Source organism: Aethalodelphis obliquidens, unplaced genomic scaffold (assembly GCF_003676395.1).
Source record: "Aethalodelphis obliquidens isolate GAN/ISIS:26980383/991018 unplaced genomic scaffold, ASM367639v1 scaffold42, whole genome shotgun sequence".
Lineage (NCBI taxonomy): Eukaryota > Metazoa > Chordata > Mammalia > Artiodactyla > Delphinidae > Aethalodelphis > Aethalodelphis obliquidens.
The window spans coordinates 2,774,438-2,793,026 of NW_020837986.1; the positions used below are offsets into that span (position 1 = coordinate 2,774,438).

The 18,589-nt window shown below is 42.8% G+C and overlaps 1 protein-coding gene and 1 long non-coding RNA gene across 2 annotated transcripts; one reads left to right on the forward strand and one right to left on the reverse strand.

Moving 5' to 3' along the window:
- Positions 1–987: 987 nt before the first annotated feature.
- Positions 988–2,666, reverse strand: LOC113605167 (uncharacterized). Its single transcript, XR_003427059.1, has 3 exons — positions 2,451–2,666; positions 2,092–2,160; positions 988–1,074 (listed from the first exon to the last, which is right to left on the reverse strand). It is a non-coding gene; the product is annotated as an uncharacterized LOC113605167 (long non-coding RNA).
- OSER1 (oxidative stress responsive serine rich 1) lies at positions 2,343–12,889 on the forward strand. The gene is made up of 4 exons (XM_027078263.1): positions 2,343–2,473; positions 6,123–6,238; positions 9,184–9,297; positions 11,588–12,889. Exons 2-4 carry the CDS (start codon positions 6,162–6,164, stop codon positions 12,273–12,275), a joined length of 879 nt encoding a protein of 292 aa, XP_026934064.1. The 5' UTR covers positions 2,343–2,473; positions 6,123–6,161; the 3' UTR covers positions 12,276–12,889.
- Positions 12,890–18,589: the final 5,700 nt, after the last annotated feature.

The window sequence follows — 18,589 nt, forward strand, 5'->3', positions numbered from 1 at the left end:
GAGACATGCTTACCTAAAACAAAGCATTTGAAGACGTTTCAGTTTTTAGGATTTTAACGCTGTATGGGTGGAAATAAGGTAAAATGAAGAATTCACCAAAACTGTACGTAGCTAGGAACTAACTAACCAGGAACTGTGTTAGGCTTTGGGAATTCAACTGATCTAGATGCAGTCCTTGCCCTCAAGAATGTGTGGTTTTACCCGAAGGAATACTTTCAAATGACAGCTTAAAAACGTGTATTTGGTCTTGATGAAATTCCCTTGACATCTTCTGATGGAAAAAATGCACATTTTCCCTTTTTTTTGGCACACCACACAGCTTGTGGGATCTCAGTTCCCCGACCTAGGATTGAACCCCAGCCACGGCAGTGAAGGTACCAAATCCTAACCACCAGACCACCAGGGAAATCCCAATACTTTCCTGTTGCTTATTCTTTTATAAGAGATGTTGAGAGATGGGCAGCAGTGGGTGACCAGGCTTTTGAGACTGTTTAAATCCTGACTCAGTCACTTCCTAGCACTGTGTGACATAGAACGGGAGCTAGAACAAGATACCTAATATCTGAGTCCCAGTCATCCTCATCTGTAAAATGTGTAAAAACACAGGAATATTAAATGTGTGAACATGTGCATGGCTGCTGCATAGTACAGGGTAGTCATTATTAGCATCATTAGGTTTGATGTTGGAACTTCACAATTAACAGGACTTTTTCTTTCTTTTTTAAAAAAAATAAATTTATTTATTTTATTTACTTTTGGCTGTGTTGCGTCTTCATTGCTGCACGCAGGCTTTCTCTAGCGGCAAGCAGGGGCTACTCTACGTTGCAGTGGCTTCTCTTGCTGCGGAGCACAGGCTCTAGGCACCGCGGGCTTCAGTGGTTGTGGCTCGCGGGCTCTAGAGCACAGGCTCAGTAGTTGTGGTGCATGGGCTTAGTTGCTCCGCCGCATGTGGGAGCTTCCCGGACCAGGGCTCCAACCCCTGTCCCCTGCATTGGCAGGCGGATTCTTAACCACTGCGCCACCGGGTAAGTCCCAATAGGTTTTTTTCATCCCTTGTCAGTTACTGAGCCTCTCCTATGAACAAGAAGGATTTAAAATGTTTTACCCGCGACATGCTTTAACAACCTTATCCAACGACCTGTAGATTCCATTCCCAGGCATGGGCCAGGCATTCCAAGATCTGGCTGTAGTTAAGTTGAATATACTAAGCTATTCTCAGCAGCCTATCTAGTTAGGTGATTACAGCTAAGGTATTGGGGAGTGGGAGGGTCAAGTTTTGGTTCAGGTGACAACCTCACACGAAGGTTGGGCCATAACCAACTCTAGCCCATTCTACTGAGGAAAGCCATCTTTTCCTATAAAGCTCTGAGAAGTGCAGACGTGGAGCTGGGGCGTGGTGAGTGAGGAGGGGCACAGCTAGCGCAGCAGAACCAGTCTCGGTGTTGGAGGGAGTGGCAGCTTGTTGCTCAGCCCACCCCTTCTCTGCCTGCCATCTGAGCAACCGTCAGAGTCATACAAATGGAAAAGATCCCTAAAAATAACCTACTTAGGTGGACTGTCCAAAACTTTTTGCAAAATTTAGTATGCATGTGCGTTTCTCTGTCGAGGTGTTCTACAGTTCTCACCAGATTCTCAAAGGAGTCCATGCCTGAAAAAAACGAGATTCGCTGAAACAGTCCAAGGTCCTCACTTAACGGAAGGGAGAAAATGAGGCCCAGAGAGGGAAACGCAGTTGCCTCAAGTCAAACAACAGGCGTATTAAAGCGAAGGCATTTCAGTTCCAACTCCGGCGTCACGTTCACGGTTCTGACCGTGTCCAATACTTCCTTGCTTCTCTGCAGCCCTGGAAGATCCCCGGGAGTCCAGGGCTGGTGTCGGAGCCCTGGAGATGTCGCAGGCCGTCCAGATTCGAGCATCGAGGAGGCTTGGGCCAAGCGCTCAGACGGGCTCCGTCGCTGTGAAAATCCCCCCACTCCGGCCTCACCCCGCAGAATTCCGCAGCCTCGCTGACTCCAGGTGGAGCACCAAGCACAGGGAGACGCGGGGAAGTGGAGGCAGCTCGACAACGAAGAACAACGCCCACTCACTCACCTGACCGAGAGGAGGAAGCAGGCACACCCCAAAACCCGTTCCAAAGCGAATCCTTTGCGGAGGGCGGGACTAATGAAGAGAAAAACAGGAAATGACGTCAGGAGCACGTGCTTCGCGAGGGGCGGGCGTCAGGCGTTTGAGAGGCGCGGCCATCGCCCCGCGCCTGCGCAGCCACCGCCTGCCGCGTTGCCTAGTCACTGGGGTGGGAGGAGCACGAACAGGGGGCGGGGAGCGTGTCTGAGTGACGCAGGCGCAGTGCGACTCCGGAGGCGCGGGTCGCCCCCTCCGCGGATTTAGATCCGGGTCAGTCAGGCGCCGCGATCGGGGAGAGACGATCTGAAGTGACCGGACTGGCTCACCGGAGCGCCCCTGGCGCCAGGAGGTGCGTGCCCAGACGTGACGGGGAGACGCTGCGGCACCGCGTCTCGGCCTGCAGGCCCGGTCTGGCCACGGGCGGCTTCCTCTGGGCCGTCCAGCTTCGCGTCGCGTTGTTCCCCCGGCGCTAGCTGCCTGGGCCGGGCAGGGCCTGCGCTTCTCCGCGCCCCCTCCGCTGCTGCGGCCTGGCCCTGCCCGAGCTCCGCTCTCTCGCCCCTTCCCGCCTCCGCTGCTCCCGCCCCGTCCCTCGCCTCCGCCCTCTCCCTCTCGTCCGTAGCTTCCTCTTTTCGCCTTTCTCGGCCGCCCTTTGCCCTTTCCCGCCCTTTCCCGCTAGTTCCTGAGCCCCAGTCTCGTTGTGTGCCTCTTCGGCTCTGCCCCCGCCTCCTCCTGCATCCCTTGCCTATTGGCCTGACCCAAGTCTCTCATTCTGGCCCGGGGAGTATCCTCAAGGAGCAGCTTTCCAGCGGGAGACCCCGGGCGGGCACAGCTAGGGCCCTGGACAGCTCCCCTTTCTCCGAACCCCCCAGGTCCCGACCTTTTTCCCCATGTTTAAGCACGACCGATCCAGTTTCTGGGTAAAAAGAATTAACATAGTGCTCTTGCACCTAGAGTGTAGGGGTTTGAGTGAGTAGAGAGAAGCGTGAACGTGTTTTGTCTCAGGGGCAGATTGTTGCAACTTAGTCTTGTTTGCGTCTTCCAGAGTTGCTGGACGCGATTTTCTTCCCCGGATTCCGCACTTCCTGGTGGGCAGGGAAATTTTCTAAATCTTTAACATTGTGATGACACTCTTGCGCGCAGATCCTTTATTGATCGTTCTCAGCTCTTTTCAGGGTCCTGGAAATTTGGACCTAGGCTTGAGGTTCAAAGAGGTATTGGTTAAAACTGCAAGATGTAAATAAGATTGTGAGACATACTCTTCGTTGAAAGTCAGAGAAAATCCGGAATTTGCCCTTTTGTTGGAGGAACTTAAAAGAATTTTGTGTTTTCTGAAAGGTTAGGGAAAATCCGAGGCCCCATGTGATTTGACTTAAAACAAAGTAGAAGTTTGATCTTTGGGGGGATTGTTCAATTTCAAGAAGTTAGAGCAGTAAAAACTGCAAGAATGCCTCCCACAAATTTAATATTAATGAAGAAGGGCAAATCATGTACATGTTTCCCGGAGTTAGTTGTACAGCTCTTGAGTTGAGTGAATGGGAAGCTGGGAAGAGGGAGGAGCATAATAAGCCTTTTTGTAATTACAGACATGCTCTGATTTAGCTCTTACGGTCATGCCTAAGATTCACCTTTGCCCTGGGTTAATATAACTGAGGGAAAAGGTGAGTAATCAAAATGCTGGAAGTCTGAGACTAGTTTAGTTGGAACTTCATTCCTAAAGTTTTACTCTGCAGCCAGTTTTATTTTGGTCTGTTTTGGTTTTTAACTGATGGATCTTTTAGTGTGTCAACAAGAATATTAGCTGAGTTTGTATTAACATCTAGAGGTCACCTGCAGTAATGTTAAGTTAACACTGTGTAATTAAAAGTTCCATGTTTGGGTGCAGAGCATCTTAGCACAGTGTTAGGGCAGGAATGAGATTCCAGTCCTTACAGGAATAGGGTTCACAGTCCTGGTGTCAGGTTCTCCCTTGTATCTCCCTTGTATCCCCGTATTCTTCAGCAGGAAGAATTTGTTTATAGACTACAGAAGCACCCTTTTAGATGCTGTGGAGCTTCAAAAATAATAGAATATGTGATCTTTGCTCACCCCTCTCCCCAAGTATATAGGACATTATTGTGTATCTGGGAGAGGGTCCTCCTCTGAATCCTGAAGAATTAGGAACCAGTGAAATGTGGAACTGATAATGTTTCCTCAAATTGATGTACTGGTTAAGTAAACCAGCAAAATACATATGGGGAGTGTATTTAAATTTTTTGTCTTAAGAAGTTGAGGTGAAAGCTAGCTGAATTCTTTTGACACTGTTTTCAGTGCTCCCCAGAGAGATCTGCCTAAAATACCTTCTACACATTAATAAATGAAACAAATAGTCTTGATCACTTGCTTCTTAATTTTGCCACTGGTACTACATGGTTACATTATATCAAACATGTTATGACACCGTGACCTGTAGAATATTAGAGGTCTCACAATAACATCAAACCCACCCCTGAGAAATGAGCAGATATAGAATCAGAGAGGATCCAAGGATCCACAGAGGCACTGCTCCCTCTAAGGGTGCCTAAGGGCACTCTGGAAATAGAGAAGGTAAAGTGAATTCTTCGCTTCAAAAATTCCCCATCTTATATTTTTTGTTTTACTTTTTTTCTTTCTGATTCCCTGTGATATGTTTATAGAGATTGATTTATGCTTTGTTCAGGATGTGGTATTAAGAAATTTTTTACCCCGAGTAAAAAAAAATGGGAGACTAGAGTCAAAGAATTTATTAACTTCTCTATTGTATCTCTTGTTGCTTTGGTTGGTCTCTCTCCCATCTTTTTTTTTTTTTTGGTTTAAATATAAAAATCAGGGTAGAAGAAATGGAGAACTTTGGTTAATCAAGCTAGTTGATTAAGTGGAGATCATTTAAAGGCACATCTATAGAATAATTTCAGTTTTTTCCTTTACTTTCTACCTCTTTTTTTAGCTAATTTTGTTTTAAGTTTGTTTTTGAGTTGCAAGTATAGTTCATCTATTCTTGTAAGAAAATATTTGAAGCTAAAGAAAACAAAGGTTGAGTGTGGAGTAAGCAGTATCATTGAAACTTGTTTGCAATCCTGCCTTAGTAATGGTAACATCTTGATACGTGGGTATGAATATTAATATGAGTATAAACATTGATATCTGGGTCAGGATTGCTTTAGAGAAATGCTATCATGTGTCACAAAGTTATTCTTACCTGAAATGTTTAGAGCTGGATGAGACAAACACTCAGTAGTGTTTTTTTTTTTAAGTAAATTTATTTATTTATTTTTGGCTGCGTTGAGTCTTCGTAGCTGCGCGCAGGCTTTCTCTAGTTGCAGTGAGCAGGGGCTACTCTTCGTTGGGTTTCTCATTGCAGTGGCTTCTCTTGTTGTGGAGCACAGGCGCTCTAGGCGTGTGGGCTTCAGCAGTTGTGTCATGCAGGCTCAGTAGTTGTGGCACATGGGCTCAGTTGCTCCGCGGCATGTGGGATTTTCCGGGGGCAGGGCTCGAACCCATGTGCCCTGCATTGGCAGGCGGATTCTTAACCACTGCGCCACCAGGGAAGTCCCCTCAGTAGTGTTTTAAAGCTCAGAGTTCTATATGTTGAGCTTTTCCCTTATATTTCTGATGTAGAGGTCATTTTGTCTGTAGGTTTCTAGACTTCTACAACTGGAGAGATTCACCTCCTGTTAAAAAGTATACTTAAACACAGATTTTAGGTGACGTAGTTTCCAAAACTGTGTAATAGGATATTGGCATCAAGTATTTGGACAGTTTAAATTCCATCATAATAAATATACTTTTTCTGTATTATTTCATGTGTCTTCTCTTAAGAAATAAAACCTACAGTTTCCTAGTCATTGAAACTTCCTTTTAGAAGTAGAAATTTGCTTTTTCTCCCCCTAACAAGCAATGGTAGTATCAGAAATATAGATTTTAACAAAAGTATATGTTTGAACTCACCTGTTTTCACTTTGTTCATTTTATTTTCTTTTTAGTATTAACGGGAACATCGATAGTAGTGTAAAACTTTCACAATGAAATCTGAAGCCAAGGATGGAGAGGAGGAGAGTCTACAAACTGCTTTCAAGAAATTAAGAGTGGATGCATCAGGGTAATTAAATATGGAATATATTATTGGGGAATTGTTTACTAGATTTAAATAGACATTTCCTCAGGGGAGCTCTTTCTCTTCTAAAATTTCTTTTTATTTGTAGAAGGTGTCAATGTTAATAGTGTGACATTTTACCAAATTCTGTACAGCATTGTTTTACTTATAAAAGAAACTCTTCTGTTAAATTTTGAAAAGTAGGTGCTCATTTGTACTCCAAGGCTGGGGGTTCTTCTTCTTAACTTCGAGGAGGGTTCCCCTTCCCCCTCCCCCCACCTCTTTTTAATCAAACATTAGGCAGTGTCCCATCAGAGAGTTCCTCATACATCTCTAGGGAATCACAGTATTTTTCACTAAAAGTGAATTGGCTCAGTAGGAATCTCTGCAGACATTGCGATTTCACGGGCTCTGATTGCTGACCCTATCACTATGGAAACCTGTTCATTAGGGTTCTGTCACTGAGATCAATAATCTTGGACCCTTTGGCCAAACTAATTAGAGCACCTGCAGACCAGCTGCTGTCTGAATGTTAATATTTCACCCTTTGCAAAATGTTCTATGCAGGACTCTTTTCATCCCCCTTCTTTGCCCCAGGCCAGAAGAAATCTCAAAGTTTTAATGGATATAAGAATATTTCATTTCATGAATGGAAACTGAACACTCCACAGCAAGGAGTAAATAATGATTGCTCAAATTTATTATTCATTTACTATGCCCTAGACACTGGCTTAAGTACTCTGTACACATCATCTTATCCTTACTACCAACTTAGAAGATAGATACTACAGAGTATACTATATAGTTTACAGAGGAGCTACAGATGAATTAAGTCACTTGCAAAAGGTCACATTGGTAAGAAGTGGTAGAGCCAGGATTTGAACCCAGACAGTTTATCTCCAGAACCTCTGCTCTTAACCATTCCTTTATATGGTACCTTGAAGACAACATGAAGAAATGCATTCGGTACCTGGTGCATGTAAAATTAGATAGTTGTTAGTTGTCGTTATAGCTGTCTGCTTATTGCTAGTACTATTTTTGGCCTACCAAATGAGAAAATTTATGCTAATAGATTTGCACAGTAGCTGTTACAGGTGCTTACATTTGCTTCCATGATACTTCAAATAAGTATCTTCTCCTAGTGATTTTCCAATATGGTCATCTTGCCATTAGAATTGATTAGTACTTTATAAGCTATTTTGGGAAACAGAAACAAAGCAGAAAAACAAATAGTTCCAGATTGCAGTCATAGTGTATTCCTTTGTGATTTCTGGTATAGAAATAAATATTTTTTAATCAGGAAAATGCTAGGAATGTATAAATGCACACGTACATGTATCCCTTAGTGTATAAATTTATATAACTCTTGATATACAGACTTCTTTCCTGGTGTTTTAAGAAGTTGGAGCATAAAATTAAGCTAGTTCCATGCCCCTAAAATTTACTTGGAACATAAAAAAAACTTTTCAAAATGTCTGTACAATATATGGTCAAATATTATATATTTGTAGCATGCGCTCTACTTTGAGTTAAGTTATAGAAAGAGAAGGAGCAGTGCAGAGCATTTGAGAAAACCAAATAAGAGTACAAGGGGTGAGTCATTACTGTGACTAAGCAGAATAAGACTTGTATAGTGTATCATACGTTTCTAGTTGTTTTGTATTGTTGCTGATTTACGAATGGAACATGTGAGGTACTGACTCATAAAGTAACCAAGCCTTGCCAGGAATTTAGCATGATCCTGTTCAACAGGTTTTGGTTTCTAATGGTATTTGTCTTATCAGGACAAATCTTTATATATTTATTGTAAAACAACATAGTTCTTTTCATCAGACTATAACATAATACATGCTTATTATGGGTAAATCACAAAAACAAAAAAAAAGGATAAAAAAGGAAGTAAAAAATCACAATTTACCAATACCACAGTTAATATCTAGATCATCTGTAATAACAGCATTCACTTTTTTTACACAGTTGAGGTCATAATATACGTACAGGTGTTTATCCATGCTGTTTTCTCTTACGTTACAAGCATAACATAATATTATGTTATAAACATTCTCCCATGTCATTAAGAGTTCTTTGCACAGTTAATTTTTAATAAATTCCTAATATTCCATTGTACAGATTGGCCATAATTTATATAGTACACTATTTTCTATTATTAGACATTTAAGTTTATTTTAAACTATATTTTAGTGAACATCTTTTTACTTAGTAGATTGTCTCTTTCTAAAGGATATTTATCAAGACTACAGCATGTATAGTAGGAGCCCTGTATATGTGTGTATGTATGTGTGTATTGAAAAGGTCCAAAAGAAGTTGATGTTAAATGTTAATGTTGGTGATCTCTGGGTTGTGAGATCATAGATGATTCTTTTCTCTCTTTTAAATTTTTTCATCTTTACTGGGAACCCATGTTACTTATGTAATTTTAAACTGCAGAGATTTAGCTCTGAGTAATATTTCAAGTTTATTGGTTGTAAAAATTAGAATATTTTTGTATAAGTTGTATACTGTTTGAAAAAGTATTTATTTAGATTGAGTCTCCTAAAGTTAGATTGAGTCTCCTAAAGTTTTTGCTCCTAAGCTTAGTTTCCATGGCTCTGGTTTGCCCATATAAAGTAAGTGGTCATTGTCGTTAGCATTCTCCCTGGACAGAAGGCCTGATCTGCCCCAGATAAACAGCCTAAAAGTCTATTTATATCCCACTGCTGGTTATACTTAAGAATCATTCTTTTGCTTATGATTTTGCAACTGCGAGCTCTTAGGGATACTCCAACTTTGGTTTTGGAGGAAAATTTACACTAAAAGCTGAGCAATTTTTGAGAAACCCAAACTAGAAAGATAATAAAGGTATTAATACAAGTTGCATTTGGGTTGGTGAGAGCAATATGTTCTCCTCCTTCCATGGTTTTCTAAGCAGTAAACTTTGTTCTTGTCTTCAGGTCCGTAGCATCTCTGTCTGTTGGAGAAGGCACAAGTGTCAGAGCATCAGTCAGAACAGCAGTGGATGATACCAAACCTAAAACCACATGTGCATCTAAAGACAGTTGGCATGGGTAAGAGCTTCTCATTGCAGATGATTTTTATCCCAACATCTTAACATACTATTGAATTTTCTTTCCTAAGTATCCAGAAAAGAGTGTTATGATATAGAATCCAAGATGCACCAGTTAAAGAAGACCCTTTCTTCTCATTGTGAATTTGCTGAGACTTGCTGTATAGCCTGGATTGTAGTCAATTCTTATAAATGTTCTATGTGTGTTTGAGAAGAATGGCTCTCCTTTAATCATTCTTAGGTTTTATATATGTCCATTAAATTAAGTTTAAAAATGTGTTACTTATAGGATCTTTTTTCAAATAATTTTTTTTTTTGGAAATAATCTGCCTAGTTCTCTAGCTGCTGTTAAGGTATTCCTATTGTTTTTGGTATTCTCCAGTTAGTTGTCCTGCTTTAGTGTGTGCTTCTTGTATCTGTAGATTCTCTTCTTGCATCAATTCAGAAAATTTCTCAGCCATCATCTCTTAAAAAATTACCTGTGTTCCCATTCACTGTATTCTTTCTTTCAGAGACTCCAGACTTTTTATTCTGTCTTACATACCTCTTAACTTTTACATTTTTCCAAATCTCTTAAGTTTCTGTGCTGTCTTCTAGGTCAAGAGTTGGCAAACTTTTTTGGTAAAGGGTCAGAAAATAAATATTTTAGGCTTTGGAGGCCAAGAGGTGAGATCCAGGGATATTTTGTAGGTACTTAAAAAGGGAGAAAACTCCTGCCCTGCCCTGTTTGCTTGATGTTCACCATCCTGGCTGGTGGACACACTTTGTGTTCAGTTGCTGAGACAGTCTGAGGCTGAAATGATGAGCCTGGTGGGATGGGTGGGGAGGGAGCATTGCCAGGGTCAGTTTTACTCTCTGCCTCAGTGGCACCCAGATTCCAGCACACCCTCTCTCCTCCAGAAAGCCTGGTACAAACTGAGATTCTACCTCTCAGTACCTAGCGATTGTTGACAGCAGAGCCCCAACATGTAGATGGTAGCCAGTGAGGGCCCCAGGCCGTGGTGTAACGCACGTGTCTGCTGGCCAGGAAGACGGGCACAGGGAGTGGAGGGAAGAACAGGGGCAAAGCGGGGTCCTCAGGCATGTCTGCCTGGCTCACAGTTCTAGCCTATGGGAGCAGTGTCTATGGGCTGTACAGAAACAGGTAGGGGGCCAGATTTGATTCAGAGACCGCAGTTTGCTGACCTCTGTTGTAAATAATTCAGATTTATCCTCCAGTATTTTCTTTTCTTAGCTGTATGTGTTCTGCTGTTTAGCCCATCTATTTAGTTTAATTTCAGTTACAAAGTTTTTAAAGTTCTACTTGGTTCTGTTTTCAAATTTGCTTGGCAATTTTGAGTCTTTTTTCTCTTTGCTCAATTCTTTTTTTTTTTTTTTCTTACTATTTATTTATTTTTGGCTGCGTTGGGACTTCCTTGCTGCACGCGGGCTTTCTTTAGTTGCAGCCAGCGGGGCCTACCCTTCGTTGTGGTGCGTGGGCTTCTCATTGCGGTGGCTTCTCTTGTTGTGGAGCACGGGCTCTAGACACGCAGGCTTCAGTAGTTGTGGCCTGCGGGCTCTACAGCGCAGGCTCAGTAGCTGTGGTGCACGGGCTTAGTTGCCCCGTGGCATGTGGGATCTTCCTGGACCAGGGATCGAACCCGAGTCCCCTGCATTGGTAGGTGGATTCTTAACCACTGCACCACCAGGGAACTCCCTCAATTCTTATTTATTTAAAATTTTATAAAATGTTACAGTATGTCTGATAATTCCCAATATCTGAAAACTTCAGAGAGTCTAAATCTGTTTTTCAGCTGTTCCCAGTGATAGAAATGAATTCTAAATCTGCTCTTCTGTTGAGTAATCACGGCAGAGTGGCTGTTTGTAGCATTAGCCCCGCAGGGTACTGAAGCTGCTGTGCTGCATTCAGGGCGTGGAGCACAACATTGAGGTTTTAACAGCATCAGTCTAAGCTGTCTGTGCAGGGTGCTTCTCCAGACCCACTGGTCAGAGGTTCCCAAGCCAAGGGTTGGGCAGGGCAGACAGGTATTCTGCGCCAAATGTTTCGTCCAAGAAGTGCGATTTAAAACTCCCCTTTACCTCTCCTGTTTCTATACCTTGGTAATAAGGAGATATTGACGTTTTTGAGACACAGAGACTTAGGCAGCTTGAAAATAGATAGGCACATCTCTTTGGGGGAAACTTATTTAGACTCATAAACCAGAGAGGTGGCAAATTTCCAACTATCTTAAAGAATCTCTTTAGGAGACCTCTGTATTCCAACATCTTCTTGTGCATTTTTTTCCTCTTAGGTCTACAAGGAAGTCTTCACGAGGAGCAGTGAGGACCCAGCGTCGTCGGCGTTCTAAGTCTCCTGTCCTTCATCCTCCAAAGTTTATACATTGCAGTACAATAGCTGCTTCCTCGAGCAGCCAGCTCAAGCACAGAAGCCAGGCGGACTCCCCTGATGGCGGCAGTGGGCTGGGAATTGCAACCCCGAAAGAGTTCAGTGCAGGAGAATGCTCAGCTTCTCTCGATACTCATCACACAGGGGCAGTTATTGAGCCTTTGAGAACTTCGGTTCCAAGGCTCCCATCAGAGAGTAAGGAGGAAGACTCCTCTGATGCTCCCCAGGGCTCCCAAGCAAGTCTCAAGGCCAATGATCTCTCTGACTTCCAATCCGTTTCCAGGCTAAACCAGGGCAAGCCATGTGCATGCATAGGCAAGGAGTGCCAGTGTAAGCGGTGGCATGATATGGAGGTATATTCCTTCTCAGGCCTGCAGAATGTCCCTCCCTTAGCCCCAGAGCGAAGATCCACGCTGGAGGACTACTCTCAGTCGCTTCACACGAGAACTCTGTCTGGCTCCCCCCGCTCCTGTTCTGAGCAAGCTCGAGTCTTCGTGGATGACGTGACCATTGAGGACCTGTCAGGCTACATGGAATATTACTTGTATATTCCCAAGAAAATGTCCCACATGGCAGAAATGATGTACACCTGAGAGCAAGAAGCTCATTACTGTGCTTTAACCAGTGATGGCTTGTCGGAGAGCTTCGTTAACGGCAGACGTTGCGGCCGCCTTGGCTGAGGAGACATCTCCTTCTGCTCACTGTGCTTGCGGTAAAAACTTCCTGGCATCTCAGTTAATCTTCATTCTTGAAATTTAACTCTCTGAGTTCTTACGTACCCACCAAGGCAAGCCGATCAAAAGAACAGTCCCTCTCATTTAGAACTGTTCCTGGGGGATGAAGAAATGACTGCTTGACCGGTAGCAGTGGGCCTGTGGTGAAAGCCTTTGAAAAACAATTTTTCAGCATTTTTCAGATCTGTTTCAGATTTGGGTGCCAAGGAGAATGAAATGTGGTTTTGTACCTGGACTGAACATTTGTCATGCTGTAGTTGCCAGCCCAGAGTATTAGAAGTTTTATGACTGGTTTAAACCAGCTCTGATTTAACGCAAGATTTATTGTGTCTTTAAAGGTTTCCTGTGTTATTGTTAAGCCAGAGATCTAAGGTTTAGATTCGATACGAATAAACTAGCTGGCCTGCCCTATATTGTTTGAGAGAATCATTAACCATCACTAAATAAACCCCTGCTGGTGCTCTTCACCCTGAGACATGTCACATGAAGTTTCTTACGTGAGAAGTGACTTGGAGTGGGGCTGCTTCAGGTGGGGGAGGGGGTGTGATATTTGAAACTGCTGTGCGTCTTCTCCATCTCCGGCATTTTAGTACATATGGCACGTTTCAGTCACTTGCAGTGTAGATCTCATACCTCAGTTTCAAATGTTCTGGATGGATATTATCTCTTTGTACTGCCCTCCTATCCTGGCAACCCCCAAAGAGAATTTTATACATGCCATATCCAGTATTTAATGGCCAACCAGCCCCACAGTTCCCTCCAAAGTTTGGTAAAAAAAATCTGTCCTCAGTGTCAGCTGGAGGATTAATCCCTTCCTCTTCCAGGTGGCTCCAAAGTGAATTTTACGTATGCCGTCTAACAATTCGGACCATCCTAAGCGTACCTATCAAATTTAGTGAAAATTTATCCAGCCATTTTAACGTGTTAACAGAAAGTTTGTTGCACTTTTATTTTGATCACAAAATAGGTTTTACTCTTCACTAAAACATCCCACTAATGTGGAGTTGATTCATGACAGTGGGGTTTGGGCTTCATAAATAGGTGATTTGTACTTGGGAGAGGTGGGAAGGGTATTTACTGGAAAAGCCCTGAACTTAAGTAGTGAGAGACCCCAGCTAGTTACTAGTTTAGTATGAATTTAGTAATATCTGAAGACTCTGGTTGGAGCAAGAGAGCCTTGTCATCACAGTGCTAGAAACTTAACAGTTTTCTTAATGCGAACAGAAGGTGCATTATTTAAAATAACTGAGGCAGAAGTTCTGAAACTGTTTGGTCTCAGGACTCTTTTACAAATTTGAGGATCTCAAAGAGCTCTTGTTTATGTGGGTTATATTTACCTGTGTTTACCATATTAGAAATTAAAACTAAGAAATTTTAAGACTATTACTTCATTTAAAAATAATGAAGAATCCACAAATCCATTTAAGTTAATATAAATAATATTTTTAATCGGAAAACAACTTTTCCAAAACAAATATTTAGTAAGAAGAGTGACAGTGTTTTATGTTTTTGCAAATCTCTTTAATGTTGGGCTTAATGGAAAACAGCTATATTCTCATATTTGCTTCTGCAATCTCTTGTGACATCCCATGTCGTATGACTTCTGGAAAACTCTACACTTGTGAGCGAATGAGCATGAAAAAGACAAATGCTGTGTTAATATTATGAAAATAGTTTTGACTGCACAGATAGCCTGGTGGAGTGGATTCCCGGACCACGCTTTGAGAACCACTGATCCTAGGCTATTAGAGCTTCTGGTTGTAAAACTACCTACCTCCCCAGCCCTGACCTCCACAACTAGTGTTTTGCTTCACCTTTTTTACTAGAGAGAAGTGGAGCAAATTGGGCTGAACATGTTACTTGAATGAAAATTGTTCCTAAGTCTCTTAAGTCCTTTTTAGTTTACTTATCAAACCAGTGATCTGGTTATTTACTTAATTCTGTATATTAACAGAACAGTCACCAGAGAATGATGAATCATGCACATTCCTTTTATACAAGGTTGTTAGGAGGGGTGTCAGGATTGAAAAGGACCAAGTTCCAATGGCCGAGTAACCTGTTGAAGAAATCCAAACTTGGATGAAAGCTTAGGCATTCCAGATTTGCAGGAAGGAGTTGTAAGCATTTACATCTCAGTCAAAATCTTCCTCAAAACATGAATCTTGAAGCCCTCAGTTACTCTGCGCACACCCAGATGGGCCAGCTTTAATGTGTCCCTGATTAGAACATTTGACCTTTTGTGAGTACAACTTATGGGACCAGTGTTTGTCAAATGCATCCTGAAAAATGGATTCAGATCGTGGCTTGAGGAATTTTTACTCTGACGTTTTGGAAGGTGGCATCCTGACATGTCCCTTTACTTAATAACTGTTTATTGAACATTCATTCAACAAATATTTATCGAGTGCTGACAACACACCAGGCACACTATACTAGGTGCTGGGACTAGAACAGCATCATGTCCTCAGTGCAGAAAATGTTAACGGAGAGAGAAGGATTAGGAGAGAGTAAGGGCTGGGGTGGGGGGGGGGGGGGTGTTGCCATTTTAATTGGGGTGATCAGAGAAGCTTCTGTGAGGTGACATTTGAGCAGAGACCAGAAGAAAGTGAGGGAGTGAGCCATGTGGATGTTTGGGGGAAGAGCATTCCTGGCAGAGGACAGCAAGGATATCTGTGGCCTGAAGCAGGCGAGGTCCCGAAGTGTGAGTTAGGGGCAGATCGTGGAGGCCCTCAGAGGCCGTTCTAAAGGCTTTGACTCCTAAAGAGATAGGGAGCTTTTGAGGGGGTTTGGAGGAGAGGAGAGGCATATCAGACTTGTCTTTTAGAAAGAGCACTGGCTGCTCTGTAGACTAAGAGGGAAACCAGGAGAAGGAAGAGAAGGAGGCCGTCAGGAGGCTCCTGCAGTAGGCAGTGCTTTCTAGTGGCTCGGACGCTTGGCAGTGCGGGAGAAAAGACGTATCCCGGGATTATTTTGAAGGTAGAGATGATGGATATAAGGTGTGAGAGAAGCGTTGGTATTAAGGATGACTCCAAAGGTTTTAATACACTGGGAGTTGGCTGGAGGGGCAGATCTGGGAGGAGACCTTGGGAGTTTGATTTTGATCTTCTCAAGTCTGAGATGCTTATGAGATATCATGTAGAGATGCTGAGTTGGAGGTTGGTTATGTGACTGAAGATCGAGAGAGGTACAGGGTGGAGATACAAAGTTAGGAGCCATCAGAATGTGGCTGTTAATGAAAGCTCTGCAACTGAAGGAGATCACCTAGGAAGTAAATGATAATCAGTCAGAGGACCAAACTCTGGGCCATTTCCAAGGTATAGAGATCAGGGGAATGAGGAGGAACCAGCAGAAGACTTGAGTGGTAGCAGCCAGTGAGGCAGGAGCAGAACCAAGAGACGAGCCCTAGAAGTCGAATGAAAAAGCATCTCGAGAAGGGAGTGGTCAGTTGCCAAATAATGCGCGGAAGGGAAGATGAGGACACCCAGTATGTGCAGGTGCCACGCACGCAAAGAGGAGCCAGAGTGCCAGGCAGGCACTTAGGAGGTGTTCATGCACTTTTTTTTTTTTGGAATCAAGGTAATCTTTGCTTCAAACAGCTCATAGTTTGAGGGAGGAGCCAGTATGTGGGAAGGCACATAACCCAGCCAGGTAACTTGTCTGGGAGGTGAGCCTTCTTCAGCTAAGTCTTTGATGGCTGAGAAGAAACTCAAGCGGATACCTGTGTGCATTTCTTCTCTGTTCTGCATTTTCAGTTCTCTCCTCTCCACCTTCCCTAGGAAGAAGCCATGCTTGAGAAGTTGAGAAAGAAATAGAGGAAGCAAGTGACTGCCCCCTCCGACCAAAGAACAGAACCATGGAGTGAGAAAAACCCTGTGAAAAAGAGAGAATGGGATAGCTACCTATAAAAACAGTTTAAAATTCATCCCAAGACCATTCTCTTTGGTTTGAAAGAACTTGGTATTCCTAAGAAAAATCTGTTGTAATGCACATGTGGCCACAAGGGGTCTCCCTTTCCTTGAAACTCACTGGTTTAAAGGGAGATGCAAAAAAGGGATGGCTGGTCATGTAAGGCCAGTACCAAATTTGGCAAAGAATTTACTTAAACTTTTAAGAAATCAAAGTGTCCCTTTACCAATAACACAGTTTATCAGTTTAAAAAAGGAAAAACCACAGGGTAACGTTGAGTAAACATGTACTGGGAAGAGTAAGGAGTGCTTCAGTGTCAATATACTTAATATTTAGGGGGTGATTCTTCCCTCTTTGGTGACTATTTTATTAATCATGATAGTTTGAAAAGCAACTTGTCATGTGAGGATAATATTGATATTTGATATGATACCTAATATTGATATTAGGTGTTTAGTCTGTTATAAGCCTTTTTACAGCATTAACTCACATAATACCCAGCCATATAAGGTAGATACTATTATCCTTCATACCAAGAATCCTTTGAGATAGGTACTTTTACAGATGAAGAATTTGTGGCTTAGAGAAATTAAAAATTTGTCCAAGGTCACACAGCTTGTGAGGGGCAGAACTGGGATCTGAACACAAATCTAACTCCACAACTATCTACTTGACACAGCCGATGGTACGTAAGTGGATGCATGAATTTGTACATCATTAAGAAACTGTTTTTTAATTTGAAAACATACAGTGGTTCTTTTTTTTTTTTTTTATGTGTGTCTGTCCAGTTTTCCCAGCATTACTTGTTGAATAGACTGTCTTTTCTCCATTGTGTATTCTTGCCTCTTTGGTCATAGATTAATCAATCATAGGTACGTAGGTTTATTTCTGGGCTCTCTATTCTGTTGCATTGATCTATGTGTCTGTTTTTGTGCCAGTACCACACTGTTTTGATCACCGTAGCTTTGTAGTATAGTCTGAAATCTGGGCGGGTTCTATTTCCAGCTTTGTTCTTTTTCCTCAGGATTGCTATGGCAATTTGGGCTCCTTTGCAGTTCCACATAAATGTTAGGATTATTTGCTCTAGTTCTGTGAAAAATCTCCTGGATATATTGATAGGGATTGGACAAGATGACTTTTAAACCCCTCCCCATTTGTGTGTGGGTTTTTTTTAAAAATTTTATTTATTTATTTTTATAAGCAGGTTCTTTTTAGTTATCTATTTTTTACATATTAGTGTATATATCTCAATCCCAATCTCCCAATTCATCCTCACCCCCCATTCCCCCCACAGTGGTTCTTAACCAGGGATGAGAGTCAGATTCATCTGAGGAGCTTTTAAAAAGAATGCAAGTGCCCAAGCCTTCTCCTAGGACAATCTAACTCAGTAGGTTGGAGATGGGGTGGGACTCTGTTCATGTTTTTAAGTTCTACAGGTGATTCTTACATGTACCCACCCTTGGTAGGGAACCACCGTAGGGAGCTGTACGGTGGCTACACTTATGCAGGCTGAACAGCTCCCTAGAACACAGTAGCCACCAGCCTTAGAACAGGATTTTGGTGATTTGGCTGGCATTTAACTACAAAGGGTATTGAACTCCCTCTGGCTTCCAGTTTGAGATGCTCTTTCCTCTCCCCTGGAGAGCAGAGCTGGAAAGAAACGTGTGATTTTCCAAAGACCCAGCAGAAGTGGCAACAGCAGAACTCTGGGGGCAGCACTGAGGTGCTCTCAGCTGTGAACTGTGCAAGCAGGCTGTCGGTCAACCCGCGGGAGGAGTGAGTCAAAACCCAGATGATACAGTCTTTATCTACTGCTTTTTGCTGCATGTCAGCTTGGCAAAGAACCAGCAGTAGAGAGCTCTGAGGCTGGGTGTTTCTACCTGGGGGTGAAATGTGGGCAGAGAAGGGCTCTTTAAGACAGAGGGTTGTGAACGAGGAAGGAACCAAGTGGTAAGAACCAGGATCAGCTGGGGTGAAGGGAGAGAGGCTTTTCTATCCATTCCTTAGACAAGAACACATCTTCTGCGGTGACTTTAAGTGGCCTAAGTCATCATGGGATTTGGAGTATGACGGATTAGTCTGAAGTCAGATAATAATAGTTGAATGTTCTCAGGTCACTTCTGTGCTTGCTTTTTTGGTGATTTCTATCCTCCTCCTCCCCCATCTCACACACACACAGCTTCCTGTGCTTGGTGGCTCCTACCTTTCCCAGAATTACTCCGTGTTCCTGGTAACCCTGGGCTCAGTTGGGATTTCCAGTCTCTAGC